This window comes from Vanacampus margaritifer, chromosome 2, assembly GCF_051991255.1.
Source record: "Vanacampus margaritifer isolate UIUO_Vmar chromosome 2, RoL_Vmar_1.0, whole genome shotgun sequence".
NCBI lineage: Eukaryota > Metazoa > Chordata > Actinopteri > Syngnathiformes > Syngnathidae > Vanacampus > Vanacampus margaritifer.
The window spans coordinates 33,199,481-33,221,413 of NC_135433.1; the positions used below are offsets into that span (position 1 = coordinate 33,199,481).

Sequence of the window (21,933 nt, forward strand, 5' to 3'; positions counted from 1 at the left end):
CACTTCACCCCGAGAGATTTAGATTTACAACATGATAGTTCCATGGAAGTTGAAATATGTGCAATGACGTTGCACATAGTTGAACTGAAAATAAACAAAAAACAGGTGACCTGAAAATCATCAATCAATATCACATATGGGGATATACAGGGCTTATTTTTCAGTGTTTTCAAACAATTTGAACACAAGCAATGGAGCAACACATGTAGACAGACAACTTAACACTACATGATGTTTTATTTTATTTTTTAAAACTTTGCAACAGATAAAACTGTTTGTGAACGTCTTTGCAACCTTTTGCAACCTCGAAAAAATCCCAACGAAGACATTTGTGCGCCCAACCTTGCATGCAAGCCTTCACCGCTCAGTGTGATACATCCTTTAAGGGGTGTGGCCTTGTGAGTGACGTCAGTGTCTGTATGCATGAACTTAGCATATATATATATATATATATATATATATATATATACACATTACAATATATTACACTTACGGATTCTCCTCAAAATACTTTAAACAAACAAATAAGTAACACTTGCTCACGTGAATTTCAAAAGAAAGTGTGTTTATGAAAAACTAACAACTAAAATTATATCTAGCGCAAGGCATAAATGAAGAACGAACCACTGTAACACTTTCACTAGTCACTATCGTCACCTTCCCCCTCTTGGCCATCCATACGCTGCTCTCTGTTTGGCCAAAGGTTTTCATCCACTTCGCAGCGGATATTTTCCCTTGCAACGCAGCGAGGAAAAAAAACGGCGCGATTGTTTCAACCATCCTCTACACTGCATGATCCCCTGTGATATGCTTGCCTAATTTTGACAATTGAACAGATGATTTTGCATATTATGACTTATACACTGAAATCCTGCTGAGGACAACCATTCGACTGAAAAACAACTACTGTAATCCAGTTCCATCAGCAAGATCTATTTATTTGGAAAATGTGCTAAATGTGGGCACATTGTGCTAACTGTAGGCTAAATGTACACAACCATTTGCACAGATCACTGAGGCAATTGAGACATGTACTAAGACATTGGCAATTTGATGAGAGCAATGAGTAATACCATTCAGTTGGCACCAATTGTAACTTGGTTTAGGAATTTGTCCATGGTATTTTGAAAATTACATCTCAGTTTCAAGAAATGTGCCAAACCTACGGAGAAAAACTGTAAAAGGACGTGCAAGAAGATTTACCTTTAAGAAAATAAGAACTGGATGACCAGCAATTTGAAGAAAAAAATAATTCCTCTCCAACCTTGGGTAGCAAGAGGCAATGTCTGTCATGACTTTTTTTTTAATTTATTTTTTTATTGTAGTCAGCACAAAAAAACACCACGTTCACATTTCACATTGTTCGTACCATCCTACCACGGCAACCTTATATCCTTCACCAGGAAAAATTCCCTGAACCCTGTCAAGTAGGTGGGCGGAGCCTAGAAATCTAGTCAAAGAAGAGTAAAAACTCATAATCAAGTGAGCAGCAGCGAGAGTGACTCAAGGCTGTGTTGGAATCGACTGTGGCAAGGAAGTTTCATCCATTGATCACGTCGTCATGAGAAAAATAAAACTGGAAGGGAATTACATTTGCTTGTTGCTGCTCGTCGTCCCACTGTGCTATGTTGTGGACGCCAAGAAAGATTTGAGGCAGCGGGACAAGGATGCAGGTCAGAATGGCACACTATCTATCTATCTATCTATCTATAATACATTTAGAAGTTAGAGCAGGCCTACGTGAATGATTCAAAGTTTGTCTTTTTTATTAGTGGAACTACTTTTCAGTAATGGGATGAGAGAAACCCCACAATAAAGGAAGAAATTTTAGACGTGAGGCTGCTGCTTAATTTCAACAACATAACAAATAAGTTGCACAGGGCTCCAGGCCCTCTTGACCATGACATGTATTTTTTTTCTGCTCCTTTTCTTCGAAAACAATAAGTAACAAAAGTGACAAAACTGTTCTTGCGAGTGATAAAAGTTACTTACTGTCCCTCAAATGTGGAAATTCGAAGCAAAACTTTCATCATTCTAAGATGCAATGCTGCACTTATAATAATGTGTGAAACCAAAGCAATGGTCGCTCTGTGGGAACCCGTGTCAAAAAGGGAGAAGAGGGGAAACAAAGGTTAACATCACTGATGTCATCGCTTTGTATTGACTTTGTTTTGCTTGATGGCGCACGGAGCTTTTCAAAGACTTAGTAAGACGCAAACCCAAATTTGATGTGGTGCTGATGATACACCAGGATTTTTTTTGTGGTCTGTGACAGAATGATTTGACACATCCGGTCTTTGTTATGTTGAGCAGACAGAAAGTCATGACAATTTTGAATGGCGGCATTGGATGCACAAGGGATTGAGCAGTTTTATAGTTGACAATGTGGTGAAAGTCAAGTTGAATTATACATTTTTATGTGGTGTCAATTGAGGTCCTTAGACAGTAAGATATTACCAGTGGACACGATGTTTGTTTAGATAACTGCAGGCAAGACGTTATGTCAGTACTTCCAGGTATCAAGCTTTCATTTTGTCTCTGCTTTTCTCACGTCTTACTTACTTACTTTGAAGAGGCCGAACAGTCACACTTACACTTCATCATTACAGTAAGTGATCCAGACCGATCATTTGTTTGAAGAAAAAGTCTCCGAAAATCTCGCCACATCAGCAAAAAGCCCTTTACTCCCTCGTGGGCTGATTCTAAACTAGACTTCATAAAGAGGAGGTTGTTAATGAAAACGTTCCTCAGTAGTTATCGGAAGTATCCAAACAGCATCTCTTTAAGAATATTAACACCAAAACAAATTCACCATTTAACATAATTTTTCTAAGCTGGCCAGTAAAAGATCTTGATGAGGTCAGGGTGAGAAAACGAATGCTGCTTTATGCACATTGCTTTGGGGCCAGTAAGGTCTCCTTACACAAAGACTTTCCACAAATTTAGAGATATTACAGAGAAACAAATAATTCATATATATATATATATATATATATATATTAGGGATTGTTGGAAAAAATCGATTCGTCAAAATATCGCGATATTACAGCACACAATTCTCGAATCGATTCAATATGCGGCCGAATCGATTTTTAAACATCCCTTTTTTATGGAAATATTCAACAAAATGTCTTACTTAGGGTTAGGATTCACACATTAAGCATGGAAGAATGTTATATTAATGGAACATTAAGCCTTAATATTTGATTTCAGTGCTGTTCAAACATGAAACAGACTGCAACCTGTTTGTTAAATGCAGTGGCTCAGTTATAAGACTGAATTTTCAGATAAACAAAAAAAATCATACAAATCTTACAGTGTACATGTACAAGTTTAGTGATTTGTATTTTCTAAATTTTAGTTTAAAAAAATCGCAATAATCAATTTATAGATTCGTATCGGGATTAATCGTATCGAATCGCCAGGTACTTGGCAATTCACACCCCTAATAAATATATATATATATATATATATATATATATATATATATATATATATATATATATATATATACTTTAGAAAACCCCATAATTCTTCAAGAAAAGGTACAAATTTAGGTCTTGTACTTAATGTTGGTCTACTGTTCACTACTTTTGTGCTGTCATTGAATGCAAATTTTTATGCAAGAATACAAATATTTTGTTGTTTGCTTGATGTGGGCTTGGGCCTTTAATTTATGCATTTAGAAATGTATTATGAAAAACAAAATATATAAAGAGCACATGTTTTGCACATATGTATTTTTTCCATATATAACACAGAATTTTTGTTATAAATCTGGTTAGGAAGAACGTGGTCCTATGTGGCCCCCGACTGACTTTATTCATGTATTATTTATTTATTAATTGTCTTAATTGTTGAAAATAGCTGGGGAAAAAATGTTTTTTTGTAGATGTAATGATTAAGCCCAGGAGCACCGATATAAAGTATAAGGATTTTTTTTTAAAAATCTTTCCCACAGTCTGGAACCAAGTGAAGACCAGACGTCTATTTGCAAGACAAAAGATCTCAACACCAACGGAGAGTCGCAGTCCTGTATGTTTTTTGCTCTTTTGAAATTGTGATGTTTTTAATACTCACTTTCTCACTGGCTCGCTCACTCACTTGTGACTTAATGTCGTAGAAATGTTCTTCATGTTGAACTACAATATAGAAACAATTTATAAATCTCAGGCTTATGCGGTATTTGTAAAACATGCTAATTACCTGATCAAATCTTTCCCCCCACCCAGTCGCATTTCGCAAATTCACTTATTTGCGGATTTCTTTTTCCTCTATGATTTGCTGAATGACTCACCTTTTTGCTCTTCCTGTATTCAGGTCAAAGCCATAATACAAAAGTATTGCTCTGTTGGCCTCTAAAGACATTTATTAAATTTTTTGGTGCAGGCGTCAATTACTCTTGGATTTCTTTTGACCCGATTTGGACATTTTCATTTAGGGTTATAGTACTCACTTTTGTTGCTTGCTGTCATGTTTTGGTTTTGGTTCTGTCATGTTCAGTTTCTGCTTTCCTTGTGTGTTTTCCTTGTCTTGTTGATTGTGACCCTGCCCTTCCTTGTGTTGTCCAATCAGTGCCCTCAGCCACTTGTGTCTGGTCCAGGTGTGTCTTGTTGCGTCATTAGTGTTGGTGTATTTAGTCTGCTGTCTCTCCTCTGTCTGTGTTGGTGCATTGTGGTATGTATGTTTGTCCTCATGTCACGCTGCCCTGTTTTCTGTTCCCTCCCAAGTTCTAGTTCAAGTTCATGTTTTGTTGCTGTCTGTTTTTTTTTGTTCCCTCTTTTGTTCAAGTTCAAGTTCATGCTTTGTTTTATGTTTTTGAACTTTGGAAACCTTTTTGTTAATAGAAATTAAATCCCTTTTTTTTTGAACTACACCCCTGCCTCCTTGCTCTGCCTTCCCGCATCTGGGTCCTAAAGCCCCCCGTTTTGACAGAATGCACCAACCAGAGAAGGACCCAGCGGGAGTGCTGAAAACCATGATGCGGAATCAGGAGGCGCGCCTGTCGCGCCAGGAGGAGCTCCAGCACGTCATGGCCGCCCAAATGGACCTGCTGTCCTCTTTGGTTAAGGAAGTTGGGCGTCCTTGGGCTTCAGATGCTGGAGCTCGGAGTCGCCAGCCGCAACTCCCCGAGCCACGTCTGCCGCCGCAGCCCCAGGTCCCCGTGTCGGCTCCGCCGCAGCCCCAGGTCCCCGTATCGGCTCAGCCGCAGCCTCAAGTACCTGTCCTACCACGCCTGCCGCCGCTGCCTCAAGTCCTCTGCCAGGTCTGCCGCCACAGCTTCAAGCCTCTCTGCCAGGACTGCCGCCGCATCCTCATGTCCCTTTCCCTGCCAGGACTGCCGCCACAGCCTCAAGTCCCTATCCTGCCAGGTCTACCGTCGCAGCCTCAAGTCCCTATCGTGCCACGTCTGCCACCGCTGTTTCCAGTTCCCGAACCACGTCTGCCACCGCTGTTCTCAGTCCCCGAGCCACGTCTGCCTCCGCAGCCCCAGGTCCCCGTGTCGGCTCCGCCGCAGCCCCAGGTCCCCGTGTCGGCTCCGCCGCAGCCCCAGGTCCCCGTATCGGCTCAGCCGCAGCCTCGAGTCCCTGTCCTACCACGCCTGCCGCCGCTGCCTCTAGTTCTCTGCCAGGTCTGCCGCCACAGCTTCAAGCCTCTCTGCCAGGACTGCCGCCGCAGCCTCATGTCCCTTTCCCTGCCAGGACTGCCGCCGCAGCCTCAAGTCCCTATCCTGCCAGGTCTGCCGCCACAGCCTCAAGTCCTCTGCCAGGTCTGCCGCCACAGCTTCAAGCCTCTCTGCCAGGACTGCCGCCGCATCCTCATGTCCCTTTCCCTGCCAGGACTGCCGCCGCAGCCTCAAGTCCCTATCCTGCCAGTCCCAGAACCACGTCTGCCGCCACAGCCTCAGATCCCTGAGCCACGTCTGCCGCCGCAGTCCCAGGTTCCCGTGCCGGCTCCGCGGCAGCTCCCGGACTCCGTGCCGGCTCCGCGGCAGCTCCCGGACTCCGCGCCGGCTCCGCGGCAGCTCCCGGACTCCGCGCCGGCTCCGCGGCAGCTCCCGGACTCCGCGCCGGCTCCGCGGCAGCTCCCGGACTCCGCGCCGGCTCCGCGGCAGCTCCCGGACTCCGCGCCGGCTCCGCGGCAGCTCCCGGACTCCGCGCCGGCTCCGCGGCAGCTCCCGGACTCCGCGCCGGCTCCGCGGCAGCCCCAAGTCCTCGAACCACGTCAGCCGAAGTCCAAAGTCCCCGAGCCACGTCAGCCGAAGTCCAAAATCCCCGAGCCACGTCGGCCGTCGGAGCCTCAGGTCTCCGAGCCACGTCGGCCGTCGGAGCCTCAGGTCTCCGAGCCACGTCGGCCGTCGGAGCCTCAGGTCTCCGAGCCACGTCGGCCGTCGGAGCCTCAGGTCTCCGAGCCACGTCGGCCGTCGGAGCCTCAGGTCTCCGAGCCGGCTCTGCGTCAGCCCCCGGACTCCGTGCCGGCTCTGCGTCAGCCCCCGGACTCCGTGCCGGCTCTGCGTCAGCCCCCGGACTCCGTGCCGGCTCTGCGTCAGCCCCCGGACTCCGTGCCGGCTCTGCGTCAGCCCCCGGACTCCGTGCCGGCTCTGCGTCAGCCCCCGGACTCCGTGCCGGCTCTGCGTCAGCCCCCGGACTCCGTGCCGGCTCTGCGTCAGCCCCCGGACTCCGTGCCGGCTCTGCGTCAGCCCCCGGACTCCGTGCCGGCTCTGCGTCAGCCCCCGGACTCCGTGCCGGCTCTGCGTCAGCCCCCGGACTCCGTGCCGGCTCTGCGTCAGCCCCCGGACTCCGTGCCGGCTCTGCGTCAGCCCCAAGATTCCGTGCCGGCTCTGCGTCAGCCCCAAGATTCCGTCCCGTTTTCACGTCAGCCCCAAGATTCCGTCCCGTTTTCACGTCAGCCCCAAGATCCCGTCCCGTTTTCACGTCAGCCCCAAGATCCCGTCCCGATTTCACGTCAGCCCCAAGATCCCGTCCCGATTTCACGTCAGCCCCAAGATCCCATATCAGCTCCGCGTCGGGCCAGGTTTCCGTCCCGTTTTCACGTCAGCCCCAAGATCCCGTATCAGCTCCGCGTCGGCCCAGGTTTCCGTCCCGTTTTCACATCAGCCCCAAGATCCCGTATCAGCTCCGCGTCAGGCCCAGGTTTCCGTCCCGGCTTTGCGACAGCCCCAGGATTCCGGATCAGCTCCACAGCAACTTCCGGCTCCGCGTCAGCTCCAAGTTCCCATATCAGCTCCACAGCAGGCCCCGGACTCCGTGCCGGCTCCGCGACAGTCCCCGGACTCCGTGCCGCCTCCACGGCAGCCTCAAGTCATCGCGCCTCGTCGGACGCCTCCACGGCAGCCTCAAGTCTTCGCGCCTCGTCGGCAGCCTCCACGGCAGCCTCAAGTCTTCGCGCCTCGTCGGCAGCCTCCACGGCAGCCTCAAGTCTTCGCGCCTCCACGGCAGCCTCAAGTCTTCGCGCCTCCACGGCAGCCTCAAGTCTTCGCGCCTCCACGGCAGCCTCAAGTCTTCGCGCCTCCACGGCAGCCTCAAGTCTTCGCGCCTCCACGGCAGCCTCAAGTCTTCGCGCCTCCACGGCAGCCTCAAGTCTTCGCGCCTCCACGGCAGCCTCAAGTCTTCGCGCCTCCACGGCAGCCTCAAGTCTTCGCGCCTCCACGGCAGCCTCAAGTCTTCGCGCCTCCACGGCAGCCTCAAGTCTTCGCGCCTCCACGGCAGCCTCAAGTCTTCGCGCCTCCACGGCAGCCTCAAGTCTTCGCGCCTCCACGGCAGCCTCAAGTCTTCGCGCCTCATCGGCAGCCTCAAGTCTTCGCGCCTCCACGGCAGCTTCAGGACCCCGGGCATTCTCACCCTCTGCAGCCCCGGGCCTCCTGGCTTCGGCCGCTCTCGTGCGGGGTCTCTTCGCTTCTTCCATGGCGGCGTCAGGCCCATGGGGGTGGACAGGAGATGTTCATCCCACGGCCGTCCTATTCCGGTGTGGCGTCCGGGGCGCCCTCCAGATCAGCGCCGCCGGGCTCCCCTCGTCTGGCGTCCGGGACGTCCCCCGGACTAGACTGGAGGGATGTGTCAGGTTCCCGCCTCCGCGCCCCCTCCGCCCGCCCTGTTTTTGAACTTTTTAAGGGACGTCTGGAAGCCGTCCCTCGACGGAGGGGTTCTGTCATGTTTTGGTTTTGGTTCTGTCATGTTCAGTTTCTGCTTTCCTTGTGTGTTTTCCTTGTCTTGTTGATTGTGACCCTGCCCTTCCTTGTGTTGTCCAATCAGTGCCCTCAGCCACTTGTGTCTGGTCCAGGTGTGTCTTGTTGCGTCATTAGTGTTGGTGTATTTAGTCTGCTGTCTCTCCTCTGTCTGTGTTGGTGCATTGTGGTATGTATGTTTGTCCTCATGTCACGCTGCCCTGTTTTCTGTTCCCTCCCAAGTTCTAGTTCAAGTTCATGTTTTGTTGCTGTCTGTTTTTTTTTGTTCCCTCTTTTGTTCAAGTTCAAGTTCATGCTTTGTTTTATGTTTTTGAACTTTGGAAACCTTTTTGTTAATAGAAATTAAATCCCTTTTTTTTTGAACTACACCCCTGCCTCCTTGCTCTGCCTTCCCGCATCTGGGTCCTAAAGCCCCCCGTTTTGACACTTGCATTTTAGACATTAGCTTTACACTCTTTCACTAACGTGTCATTTTTTTCTGCGTTGTCCCAAAAAAGATATTAGAATAAATGTTTGGGGTGTACTGACTTTTATGAGATACTGTATATATTTTGAACTCAGTCACTGCCATTGACAGCCATAGACGTCAAAAATTAATTTGAACTATTTCTATTAGTTTAACTTTTTTTCTCCATTTTTCTTAACAAGAGTATGAAAACCTAGAAATATTTTTTTGGTACATTTAGAACAGATAGAACATTTGTGATTAATTGTGAGTTAACTAGTGAAGTCATGCGATTATTACAATAAAAAAATTGTACTCACCTGACGCCCTAATTTTTAATAATATATATTTTTTTAATATTTTTTTTTTTAAAGAAAAAGATTATTAAAAATGAGGGGCATCAGGTGACTCCAATTTTTAATCGTAATTAATCGCATGACTTCACCAGTTAACTCACGATTAATCACACATTTTAGATCTGTTCTAATACAATAAAAAAAATCTAGGCTTTCATACTCTTGTTAAGTAAAGTGGGAAAAAATGTTGAACTAATAGAAATAGTTAAAAGGATTTTTTTACGTCTAAAGCCGTCAATGGCAGTGAATGAGCTAAAAAACAAATTCGGAAAAATAGTGACAAACAAATCTTTAGGAGGGATTTAGTGGGAAAAAAAAACATGCTGGTAATGAGAAAATGTTCAATGTTGTTATAGTATTTCTTCCAAAATAATAAGAAAACATCAATTAAACATGAATTTGCTTCATGTAGCTTTCAGGCCTTGACTTTCACCTTTGATCTAGTGCAAAACTGCACACCGTCATTCCAGCGTTCAAATCAAGTCTGGTTCAGAAGTGGAGAGCTAAGCAGACATTTTTGGATCTTGCTTTGTGTTTTCAGAAATGCAAGTTGGTGGACACGACGCCCCTGCGCAGCTGCAGCCTCCTGAGGGAGAAATGCTCCTCCGGGGAGCCGTGCTGCGAACCCTGCTCCTTCTGCCATTGTCGATTCTTCAACACCATCTGCCGCTGCTGGAAGATTAAGTCTCCGTGCTCCAAGAGGAGTAAAATTCCATGCAGAAGTTTTACGAAAACATCATGAAATCACGAGGCGGAGGGCAAGGAGAAATCGTATGGCAAACTAACAGACAAAGCTCATTGATCAAAGTGTCTTGAGCTGATGTTATAGGATGATGATTGATGTGAGGCAGTGCCTAGAAAAAGTCTACACACCCCACTTCAAATGTCAGGTTTGTGTAGTATAAGAAATAAGAAGGGGTGCCAAAATTTGTGTGTTAATTTTGAGCTAATTTAAAGTTCCTTTAACGCCACTCATTTTTTAATGACTCTTACCTGGAAAGGCGGTACTGGGGGAATTCTATTTAGAAATAATACATTTGATAATAATGCATATATTTGTGGAGACTGGTGTCAATTTGTATTTTACAATTTGAAAAATGTGCAGAAATTAACAAGTTACTTCATGTTAAAGATTAGATAGCTCTTAAAATGAAAAGAAACATGCACTGAGCTGTCACCAGTGTCTTACAAATGCAATTATGCAACATAAATCAATATCACACTCATTTTTTACAGTACAATTATCTTTTTAATTTGAACTCAACTTATGAATTAGAATTGTATGAATTTCTAAAAGATGCAGCCACATTTCTCTAACATTTTTTCCATGAAAACTAAAAAAACAAAAAACATTTTATTGTACATTCAGAACAGACATAACATTTGTGATTAATTGTGAGTAACTATTGAAGTCATGCGATTAATAAGGATAAAAAATAAAAAAAAGTAATCACCTGACACCCCTAGAAATAAGACCAAGATAAAAAAATTCAAAACCGTCGCACCAACATTAATGTGACATATTTGGCAGACAGATGGGTGGGCCGGTGCAGCAGAAGGAGTTTCTTGGAGATGCACCTGACAGAGCGAAATAAACCTAACATCTGCTCAGACCACGTCTAAGCATTCCATTCAGAATATGTCAACAGTAGGCAAGAAAAACCCTGAATCCTTGTATGATGTACTTTTTAAATCATCCTACTGAATGGCTACAAACAATAATATGGTAAATGATCTAACTTGCTGCACCTCATGGCGCCAGTCAAAAAAAAAAAAGCCTTCAATGGGAGTCAGCACACACCTGCCGCCATTTAACTCATTCACTGCCAGTAGCTATAGACTTTGAAATAAATTCATTTGAACTATTTCTATTAGCTTAACTTTTTTTTTCTTCCATTTTTATTAACAAGAGTATGAACACCTAGATTTATTTTTTTTTTATATTTAGAACATAAAAAAAAAAAACTAGTGAAGTCATGCGATTAATTACGATTACACATTTTAATCGCCTGATTCCCCTAATTTTTAATAATCTTTTCTTTTAAACAAAATTTTATTTGATTTTTTTATTTTTTTTTATTAGGGTCTCCAGGCAATCGACAATTTTTAATCGTAATTAATCGCATGGCTCCACTAGTTAACTCACGATTAATCACAAATTTTATATCTGTTCTAATACAATAAAAAAAAAATCTAGGTTTTCATACTCTTGTTAACAAAAGTGGGAAAAAATGTTAAACTAATAGAAATAGTTCAAATGAATTTTTGACGTCTATAGCCGTCAATGGCAGTGAGCATCCAAACAAAGTTCATACATTTTTGCTTTGTAGTAGAAGCCTGAAAGTTTGGTGCTAAAACTGACTGACCAGATAGTTCAACCTTGTTTTAAAATGTTTTCAAAAACACACTTGAAATCTCCGAAACATGTCGGAAATTATGATTTTATACTTCCCCTCTCAAAAAGATGTTTTAATTATAGTCAATTGATTTGCACAGGTTATAGGTCACATTCATGGTGGAAGAAAAAGATTGATCTTGGTCCAATTTTTTTGTTCTCGCTAAAACCTGCCATTTGAACAAGGCTTTTCATATCCACTGTATTAAAAATAACAAAGAAAACATTACAGGGAATATCTACATATTATGTACATATACAAATGCTATGTTTCCATTTACATACATATATTGATCTACGTAAGAACAGCTGCCCAATGTGTGCCAGCATTTAATTTTTTTTGTACAGTACTTACCAAATACTGTATATTAAACCATTGAAACTATTTATGTCAAGCATCATAATGTGGTTTAACGCAGACTTTTTCATCTTCAGTGAGCTCTAAATGTTTCCCCATTTTGAATGGGAATGAGGAACTTGAAACTGATCCCTGGGCTTGCCTGAGAAGTCAGAAATAATTCAAGCATGAAATCCAACCACTAAACTATTTCCATATCCTTGTAATCAAAAGGCGGCATGGTTCTCTGGATTACAATAAATGAAAACTACCATTTTAGTTGAAGAGCTGTTCTATACTGCTGTATTTAACATCACATAAACATTAAAAATATTTTTAATTGAACAATACATTGCGTTTTGGTCTAATATATTTGTTTAGCACACCACATATGCAATACGTATTTAACAGGGTGTGCTTGTGTAAATATGTGTAAAATATTTTATCTACACTTACACGTTTCATGATGGATGGATGTCCCTAATTTTAGATGTCCTAAATTGTAGATGATAGTAAATAATAATAAAAAATAAATATTTATATATATATATATATATACACGCCACACACACTTATGTGCATACATATGCATATATACAATTCTTTCTATATGTTATTATTCTTGACATGCATTAGAAAAATCTCTTTAATACTTTTTTTTTTAAACAATAATTATAAACTACACTGACATTTCATAACCATTTAAACCTTGCATTTGCACATGTATTTGAAATTCATAATTGAGTAACACAGTTTCAAGTCACAATCAAAATGATTGCACACTTTCACTGACAAACATCTCTGCTTCACATTTGTTCTGGTTTTTGTTTTCCTAAATGTCGATGTTCCGGTCAGTTCATTGTTGCTGACTTTGTGGTGGAAAAGCTTCTGAACACAGCAAGGGAGAATATTACTTATAATATTTACTTTGAACATAAATGGGCGGTTTTAAAAAACATCAGATTGTTAAATGTAAGTATGTGGGGTTTTGTAAATATATAATTGGTAGGCGCATAATGATCGGCAAGAAGTTTGGTGGTTTTGTGATTAAAATTAAAAACATGGTAAGCCCATTTTATTTGATATTTTCTTGACTCAAGATTTTTCTTAAATGATTCCAGTATTTATTTGCTTTCAGCTACATTTTGGGTTTTGGGGGCCTTTGTGTCCTGAAATTAGAAATAATGACTATGTAAGGGCATCCTATTGACAACACTATTATTTCTGTGATTGCTCATTATGAAATCCATTCCACTGTTTATTCCCCCCCAGTATTTTCTTCCAAGGAGAGCACTTATGGTTCACCGAGGTTATAGATGTATATGTCAAGTACAATCAAAACAAACATACTGTAACTTAAAGAGGAATGCTATACTACCTGGGGTAGACACCAACCATATGCACCGTATTATTAAGAGTTCTGAAATATGGTTAAAAAAATTGTTAATTAAAATGCACAATGCATTCCATTTTTATGAAATTAGTATTTTGTCATTGGAAATGTATAAATGCAAGTCTGTTAAAAATGTGCTACCTTCACACATTAGTCATGTGGTCCACAGGAAGTTGCATCAGATTCTAAAGTGAGTTGACGCATGTATTTTCTGCATAGTCGGTGATTTTCTCTTACTTAAAAGACGCTATTTCTTTATTTCAAAGAAACAATCTCTTGTTGAATCAATGTGCTTAGTGTCAACATGCTATTGGCAAAAAATGCCATGTGGCTATATTGAATGCATTTTCTATTTCTAGGCTAAAATCTCACTCAAGTTACTTTCAGTCCTGTTACTCTAATGAGGAGTTTCCCTTTCAGTACAACAAAACAATGATGCCTGAAATGGGCCAATACACATTGTTAAAAGTTCAATGTGTACTATTAGATTTAAAGATGAAAAATGGCAGAAACTGGAGTTTATTTTGGGAACGAGTCGGTGGAATGGCCCCCCAGAAAACATCAAATAAAAAAGATGTTATTAAAATAAGTTTACATGTACTTTTAGCATTTGTGTATTGAACTTACAAAATGTCGCATTCCTACTGACAACAGGACTGAAACACATTTCAGGCCATCTGTGGAAAATGTTGTCAGGCTGGATGAGAACACGTGAATGTTAGTCAGAGTCTAAATCAGAAAGAAGTTCCTTTGAGAATCAAAGCACCGGTGCAGCATTATCACTTGAGCTACATGCAAGATGGCGGACTGTTCGGAGCTCACTTTCAATATCGACCACGGTTATCTGGAGGGTTTGGTGCGCGGATTTAAAGCCGGGCTCCTTACTCAGACTGACTATCACAATCTGGCCCAGTGCGACACACTTGAAGGTGAGAGCATGATGTCGCAGCCTTTTGCTGATCATGTAAGGGGATGATATTGCAATTTAATGCTCTTGATAGAAATCCTGCATTTGGTTTTCAGCGAGACAAAAAAAAGCAATGTTAGTTTTATGTTGTAACAATCAGGGTTGGGAGGGTTACTTTTAAAGTGTAATCCGTTACAGTTACAAGTTACCTGCTAAAAAATTGTAGTTAGTAACGTAATCCAAGTACCATAATATTAAATAAAGTAATGTAACTGGATTACTTTTGGATTACACCAATATTGAGTATGCTCATGAAGACAAAATAAAAATAAATATCACCACAATATATATTCTATACAATGTGCCCCTTTTATTTGCGGGTGAAAGGGACCCGGGCAGCCTACAAATAGTAAAAATCCTTGTGTAATTAAAAAGCATGTAGGCTATTGATTGATTGATTGATTGATTGATTGATTGATTGATTGAAGGTCATATGCTGTTTTCGAACTGTCACAAGAATGTTCAACCGTATCTTTGTCCTCTAGCTTAATGCTATCATATAATGTGAAAATGCCATTAGATGGGCTAACAAAAGTTAGATTTAAACACTCCTTTAATAGAGAGAAATTAAAAAAATTAAAAAAATCCAATAATGTTCCAGTTAAAATATATTGCTTGTAAAAGTTACATAAAAAATATTACTTCAATACATATTTCAAAACAAGCTTTTCTAAATCGCAAAGAAATTAATTTGTTATTATTTAAGTAACAAATGTATTATGTAAATAAGTAACTATATCACATTGAAAAGTTGGCTGTATTTGTATTTGCTATTTTACTTTTTTACTATTTTATTTACTCTCCTGTCAGCAGTAGTCAGATGCTTTGCCTGGAGCACTGATCGTTTCGAAAAATTCAACAAATTTTCGTCATATTTTTGGTCACAAATTTTTCAGATGAAAATCAAACGAAAACCAAAACAGAAGCCATTCATTTATTGAGTGAACTAAAATTGACTGACAATTTCGTCAATGACTAAAATGAAAATAAAAACAACACAGTAACTAAAATTCACACACTCTAAAAACATTGGGTCAAAAATGGACCGATCCTCTACTTGGGTTAATTTGACCCAACTTTGAGTCAAGAAATGGGTCTTAAAAAAAAAATTTGGGTCATTTTGTATAAAACAACCCAGAAAGTTGGGCCAAATTGACTCGATTGGTCCATTTTTGATCCATAATTGAGTTACTTTTGACCCAATTGTTTTTAGAGAGCACAAACCAATCATAAGGAATGAAACGCTTTAACGTTCAAACATGTTTACATTCATTGTGCAGCTGTAAGAGTTAATATCAAGCACTTTTTTTTTTTAGGTGAAAACTAAGTTATAAAACAGCATATTATATTATAGCATATTATTGTCAGTTCAACATGTTTCATTGAAACAATTACTAAAGACACGGTTGTATTAAATGTGTCTCGCGTGTTAAACTACATTTACAATTGGGCGTGTTATAATTTTCTATATAAAAGTTGAAATGTATGCTGAAGGAAAACATCGCTCTGTATTTCGTCGACTAAAATTCCTCTTTGAATTGAAAATTGGATTAAAACTAAAATACAATCAAATGAGTAAATTATGACTGAAGACTTAATTCATGAATTTTAGTCAAAAAACTGTAACTAAAACTAAATTAAAATTTCTTGTCAAAATGAACACTCTATTTAAAAAAAATATTAGTACTTATATGATATTATAACGATATTTATTGTATTGCCTTTAAATGTGTGCGCCGCAGTTTTGCTGAGCTTCCCTCTCTCTCAGATATGAAGCTTCACCTTCAGAGTACAGACTACGGCAAGCTGCTGTCCTCAACGGAGGACGAGGACCTGACCGTGTCCGTGGTGGACCGCAAACTGAGGGACAACCTGGTCACTCAATTCAACTGCCTCCGTTCCAACAGTCTGCCACCGCTCTCCAACTTCCTTGATTATATCACGTACGTGTGATTAACGTTGCGAGTTTTAGCGGCTGCGACCTGCTTGACTAAAACATTGAAAACTCAACTTGACAGGTCTGTTTACATACCGGAAAGTGCATTTTTTAAGAAGAGTGGTTTGGGATGTTTTGTTTTTTGTTTATTTGAGTTGACAACCCACCAGTTTGCTATTACGCGGCGTGCAGAGGCCACCTCAAGAAGCAGATCCAGTATCCTGGAGGGAGTCCTGGAGACTATTAAAGTCGGATTTAGGGATTTGGAAGAATTTTGACACTTATAATAGCAACTCAAAGATAAGAAACAGAACTACTAACGATATCTAACTTCATCCTATTCACTATAAAACCCACAAAGACAGCTAAGCTAACTTCACAGTTTATCCCGCTGACAGCTGCGCAAACATAAACTAAACTTCATGTTAGTTATGCATATAATTGTGTGATGCTAAAGATTGGAGGACCAAAATGCTGGGTAGGAGGGAGGCAAGCAAATAATTTATTTTCCAGAACAAAAAGGCAAAGAATGAAAATACTAAAGCAACCAAAGTCCAAACAAAACAAGATTCAGCGATAACAAAAGAAACACAGAGAAGTGGTGCGACTTATTAACTCATTCACTGCCACTGACGGCTATAAACGTAAAAAAAATAATTTTAATTATTTCTATTAGTTTAACATTTTTTTCCACTTTTGTTAACAAGAGTATTAAAACCTAGAATTTTTTTATTGTACATTTAGAACAGATATGAAATTTGTGATTTATCGCGAGTTAACTAGCGAATTAAAGCAATTAATTACGATTAAAAACTTTAATCGCCTGACGCCCCAAATTTTTTATATTTTTTCTTTTTTTTCATTAATTCACTGCCATTGACGTCAAAGATTCATTTTAACTATTTCTATTAGTTTATAACATTTTTTCCCCCCACTTTTGTTAACAAGAGTATGAAAACCTAGAATTTTTTTAATTGTACATTTAGAACAGATATGAAATTTGTGATTTATCGCGAGTTAACTAGTGAAGTCATGCGATTAATTATGATTAAAAACTTTAATCGCTTGATGCCCCAAATTTTTTATAAATATTTTTTTTTTATTAGTTCACTGCCATTGACGTCAAAGATTCATTTTAACTATTTCTATTAGTTTCACATTTTTTCCCCACTTTTGTTAACAAGAGTATGAAAACCTAGAATTTTTTTAATTGTGCATTTAGAACAGATATTTAATTCATGGCAGTGAATGAGTTAAGCACAATGAACTGACAAAAACTGAAAGAAACCATGTGACTAAATATTTCTATAAATATGACATCAAAATGTCATCACTAATAGAGTTTTGCCTTTGTTGCCATAGCTACGGCTACATGATAGACAACGTGGTGTTGCTGATCACTGGGGCCCTGAAACAGAGGCAGGTCGAAGAACTCCTTCCACGTTGCCACCCCCTCGGTGCATTTGACCAAATGGCGGCAGTGGGCATGGCACACACTCCCACCGAACTCTACACAACCATCCTGGTCGACACCCCACTCGGTGACTCACGACACACTCGTGCTTTCGATGTGCAATTCTCACCTGATGCCACAAACGTCATTTTCACTATCTATGAGGCCTCGCAAAGACTGAGCTGCGATTGCCAACCACTGTGCCGAAGCCAAATGATCTAATTTCACTTCAATTGGTCAAAAAGCTAATTATACTGTAGTTACAATAAACAATCTTTGTTATATCTTTGCCAGCGACATATAGTGAGAAGCCGGAGAATTACAAGTGTTAACTTTCCTTGACACTTATTTTGTGGAGATTTTACTCATCTGAAATATGTGGCTTGGCTCAATATAAGTTGTGAAACACTGGCCTAAAGCACTTAACTGCAAAACAAAGGAAATCAAGCAGCTGGTTTAAATTACGGGTATCATTTGATACTCTTTAAACCCGCCACCAAATTCAATGCACTGCAATTACAATAGTATCCCAAGCCAAATATCTGCTGAAATCCACCTGCTTCCTATTTGGAAAAGTGTCTACAGCACCAATGTTAATATAAAACAAGCCATTCTCACTATATATTATATTGCATTGGATGCCTCACAAAGGCAAATGTCTGCTTTCAATTGTTTGTAAAAAGAAAATCAAAATCCACCAGCTCCAAAGTGTAACAATACAAGTATTAGGGATTGTACAGGAATTATCAGTTGTTTAGAAAAATCATCCTTTGAAAACAACTAATTAACAAAACAAAACAAAGCATACATTTGTAACATGTCGTGGTATGAAATGATGAAAGAATATCTCAGTGTGTTCTGTGTGTCACAGGTCAGTTTTTCCAGGATGCTGTGTCCGAGTCTAACTTGGATGAGATGGAAGCTGAAATACTGAGAAACAAACTTTATAAGGTGGCATACAGTACGATTCTAATGTGCCATATAATGTACAGTACAATATTTCTGATGTATTAAAGAGTGTAGAATTTAGTGCCGTCTAGTGGTGTACTAATAGAATGCAACAACATAAGTTCAAAGCAGGCGCACTGCAAAGTGCAGTTCGAGACGTGCCGCTACGCAGGATTGGCTTAAAACGTTTGACTTCGCCCACATGGATTTTACAAACTGGTTTAAATAGAATTAAATACAATGTCATTTTTATTTATTTATTTATTTTTACACATTATGGAGCATCGAAAAGTAGAAACACTCAACCCTCAGTCAATCGGGGCGGAGCTAACTAAACGGTTTGACGGAAGAGATCGAAGTGCAGTACTACATGTCCATCCCTGGACGGTTGAGATTAGTATTTGAGTTTCAGTAAATTTTAATTTTTTGTTGTTCAAAGTTTTCAAACAATACTGTAAGCGTGATGTCATAAGATGGCACACAAAGCCGCCAGGGCAATTGTTTAACAACAAAGAAAGAAAGAAGAAGAAGGCGCTTGGAGGTTGAAAATCTGTGAGGGTGGAGTCAAACATTTAAGTCCACCCCATGTGGAGGCACGCCTGAAACTGCACTCCGCATCCGGGGCTTACTCCACTGCGGTGCCTCAGAAAGACCACACTTGGCAAGCCTACCACCAGTAAATTAGCTTCGCAAAGTAGCCGTGGCAGAAAGATGCATGTCAGGCGAGGCACAACCTATGTAATTAGAGATTACTAAATCGACAATTTTATTTAAAAAAAAAAATTTTAAGTCCCGGTCCTGGTGAAATTATTTCTCTCCCGTCCTGCTACCATTCAGAATGACTCCCACTCACGTAACGCTCCCATTTTAGAGGTCAGCTACATAAAATAAACACACTGGTCCGAATTATTTATTTATTTATTTATTGCCTCCTACTGGATAATTCAGCACACGTCTACTCCTGTTAACATTTTTATCCTGGCCTGTCCCAATCCCCTGGGGATTCCCGTGACCCCACAGCATTCCTGAAAAAATGTCAGCCTCTAGTTGATTTAATAGATTTTTTTTTGTGTGCATATTATTTCGGTTAATAGTGGGTTTTAAAAGTAAATGAACTTTGAAAAATCTATTTAAAAAAATAGTAATAATCACTATAAGATTATAAGGATTCTTACTGCCATAAATCTACACATCCTGTTGAAATGCCATTTTGTTGTGATTTACATATTTCTAGGAAATTAAACCAAATAAATAATTTGAAAACGTGTATTTCCTAATAATGTGACCTATAAACTCTACAACCAAATATGTAAAAAAAAAAAAAAAAAAAAATCTTCTTTAAGGGGTAAGTAAAAAGAAACCACTGCAATCGCGTGGTTGCGCAAGTGTGCACATCCTCTTCTAACTGTAGATGTGGGTGTTTTCAGAATGAACCAATCACATTCAATCTTGTGTTAAATGGAAATCAGCACACATGCGCGAGTGTTTTAAGTTCCTCTGATAACCCTAAATCAAGTTCTGTTTTTCTTTTTTTTGCAAAGAACGGCAGTGGGAGCATCATGTTTTGGGGAGAAGCAAATGGATGTTTTTCGTGAATTTCCAAATGCTTTGTTTTCATGCCTGACTTTATGTTCTTAAAGGCATATTTGGAGTCCTTCTACTCTTTCTGCAAGAAGATTGGTGGTGCCGCAAAAGATATCATGTGTCCTGTTTTGGAGGTACTGTGATCATTTCCACCAAATAGTTGGTTTTATCGACGATATCAGTTGCGTTTGACTGTAAATCTGTCAAAAGTTTGAGGCAGACAGACGGGCTTTCATCATTACGGTGAACTCTTTCGGGACGGACCTGAGTAGTACAGACAGGAGTTCGCTGTATCCATCTTGTGGTCAACTTTACCCCGAAGGCCTGCAATTGTTGTCCAAAGCGGAAGAGCACGAACAAGTCAAAGCGGTCGCTGACTTTTATCCAGTAAGTTGCCGCCAATCTAAAAAGAATGGCTTTGATCAGCTGCTGTTGTTTCTGATTACTGTGTTTACACGAATCGCTGCAGAATTACAAAATCATTTTTGATAACTCGGACCCACGATCGGATCACAAGACTCTGGAAGACAGATTCTTTCAGCAAGAGGTAATCAAATGATGCCCATCTGTATAAACTAGATGCCCAGTGAGTACATGATTTATTTTTGTTGTCATTTCTACCAGTTCATGTCAATCCAAATTCTGAGGGTACAATGTTGTTTTGCCGTTACTACACAGTCAATTCTGTAGAGTAAATTTGACTCTATTTAGAGTGGGTTCAAATAGACTCAGTTTTAGAGTAATATTTACACTTGGGAGAGCGTAAAACAAATAATTAAATAAACTAAAAATCACTCAAGGGTTGAGGAACGAACCTTCAGCTTGGGAGACTGCCACTGAACCACCTGACCTATGCCCCTCCCACTGTTTGCTTTTCTCCAAGATAACTCTTCCAAGTGTAAAAAATACTCTAAAACTGAATCTAGTTGGTCCCACTCGAAATAGAGTCAAATTTACTGTGCAAATCTCAGTTTCTCATACTCTGCTCACTAAACCAAAATATTAGAAACAGTGCTCAATATGGGGCTGTCAAAGCCATATTGTTAAAGAATTCCAATGTGACGCTTCCCTCCGTCTCTTTCCTCAGGTGAAGCTGAACACACTTGCCTTCCTCCGGCAGTTCCACTTTGGTGTGTTTTATTGCTACATCAAACTGAAGGAGCAGGAGATCCGCAACGTTATCTGGATTGCAGAGTGTGTCACTCAGAGACAAAAGTCCAAGATACACAATTACATCACCACATTTCAGGGTACAAATTAAGCGGTCAACGGAAAAGATGCGGACAAGATAAGGATGCATGAGAAAAATCTGAATTTAATCAAATGCACATGAAAGGGATTCAAGTTGAATCACACCTAAATCAATCACTGATCATCTTCATTGCTCGTACGACAGAAGAGAAAACAGATAACAGTTGTTATTAACAATAAACAGATTGCTGCTTTCAGTTATTCACAGCTCGATTGCGTCTGTTGGTATAAAGTTGCGCAATTGTCAGGAATGCACCAAGGCACCACACGCTTCTTTCTAAAAGCAGCAGCAAAATGAGACATGAATGTCTCACTTTGACTTCTCATAAATTTGCCCAGCTTCACCCTTGAACTGAGGAAAAAAAAAAGACAAGCAGTAGAAATATGAACCATCTGGCCTGCATAGAACAGCACATAATAAAAAAAAAAAACGGGAACTCATCATGCACATGTTGGTTGTATAACGTACCGCACTGGACGGGCACTTCAAGGGGTATGTAGTTCCGTTGGCACAGATGAACAAAAGCAGCCGCTAATCGACAAGGAGCTGTGGAGGAGCTCGACTCGCATACCAAGAAGAACTGGCCAGGATCCACCTGATGGTACACGAAGAACTTGAGTAAAAGAAAAAAAACAATAACGACTCACAAAAGTTACTAAAA

General features: G+C 40.7%; 3 protein-coding genes across 4 annotated transcripts in view; 2 read left to right on the plus strand and 1 right to left on the minus strand.

Annotated features, from left to right (window-relative positions):
- Positions 1-1,478: 1,478 nt before the first annotated feature.
- Positions 1,479-13,135, plus strand: asip2b (agouti signaling protein, nonagouti homolog (mouse) 2b). The gene is made up of 3 exons (XM_077559445.1): positions 1,479-1,673; positions 3,962-4,035; positions 9,549-13,135. Exons 1-3 carry the CDS (start codon positions 1,562-1,564, stop codon positions 9,747-9,749), a joined length of 387 nt encoding a protein of 128 aa, XP_077415571.1. The 5' UTR covers positions 1,479-1,561; the 3' UTR covers positions 9,750-13,135.
- A 757-nt stretch (positions 13,136-13,892) lies between these two features.
- On the plus strand, positions 13,893-21,478 carry LOC144044459 (V-type proton ATPase subunit d 1-like). Its single transcript, XM_077558886.1, has 8 exons — positions 13,893-14,061; positions 15,868-16,042; positions 17,398-17,576; positions 18,360-18,439; positions 20,077-20,154; positions 20,231-20,407; positions 20,490-20,567; positions 21,108-21,478. Exons 1-8 carry the CDS (start codon positions 13,932-13,934, stop codon positions 21,279-21,281), a joined length of 1,071 nt encoding a protein of 356 aa, XP_077415012.1. The 5' UTR covers positions 13,893-13,931; the 3' UTR covers positions 21,282-21,478.
- The window catches only part of LOC144044458 (uncharacterized), a 45,720-nt gene continuing 45,244 nt past the window's right edge, over positions 21,458-21,933 (minus strand). For both annotated transcript variants that reach the window (XM_077558883.1, XM_077558885.1), the window contains 2 exons: positions 21,741-21,867; positions 21,458-21,623 (listed from right to left, as the gene is read on the minus strand). In XM_077558883.1, the coding sequence (XP_077415009.1) occupies positions 21,613-21,623; positions 21,741-21,867 (138 nt within the window). In that variant the 3' untranslated portion in view covers positions 21,458-21,612. The remainder of the gene's footprint in view (positions 21,624-21,740; positions 21,868-21,933) is intronic.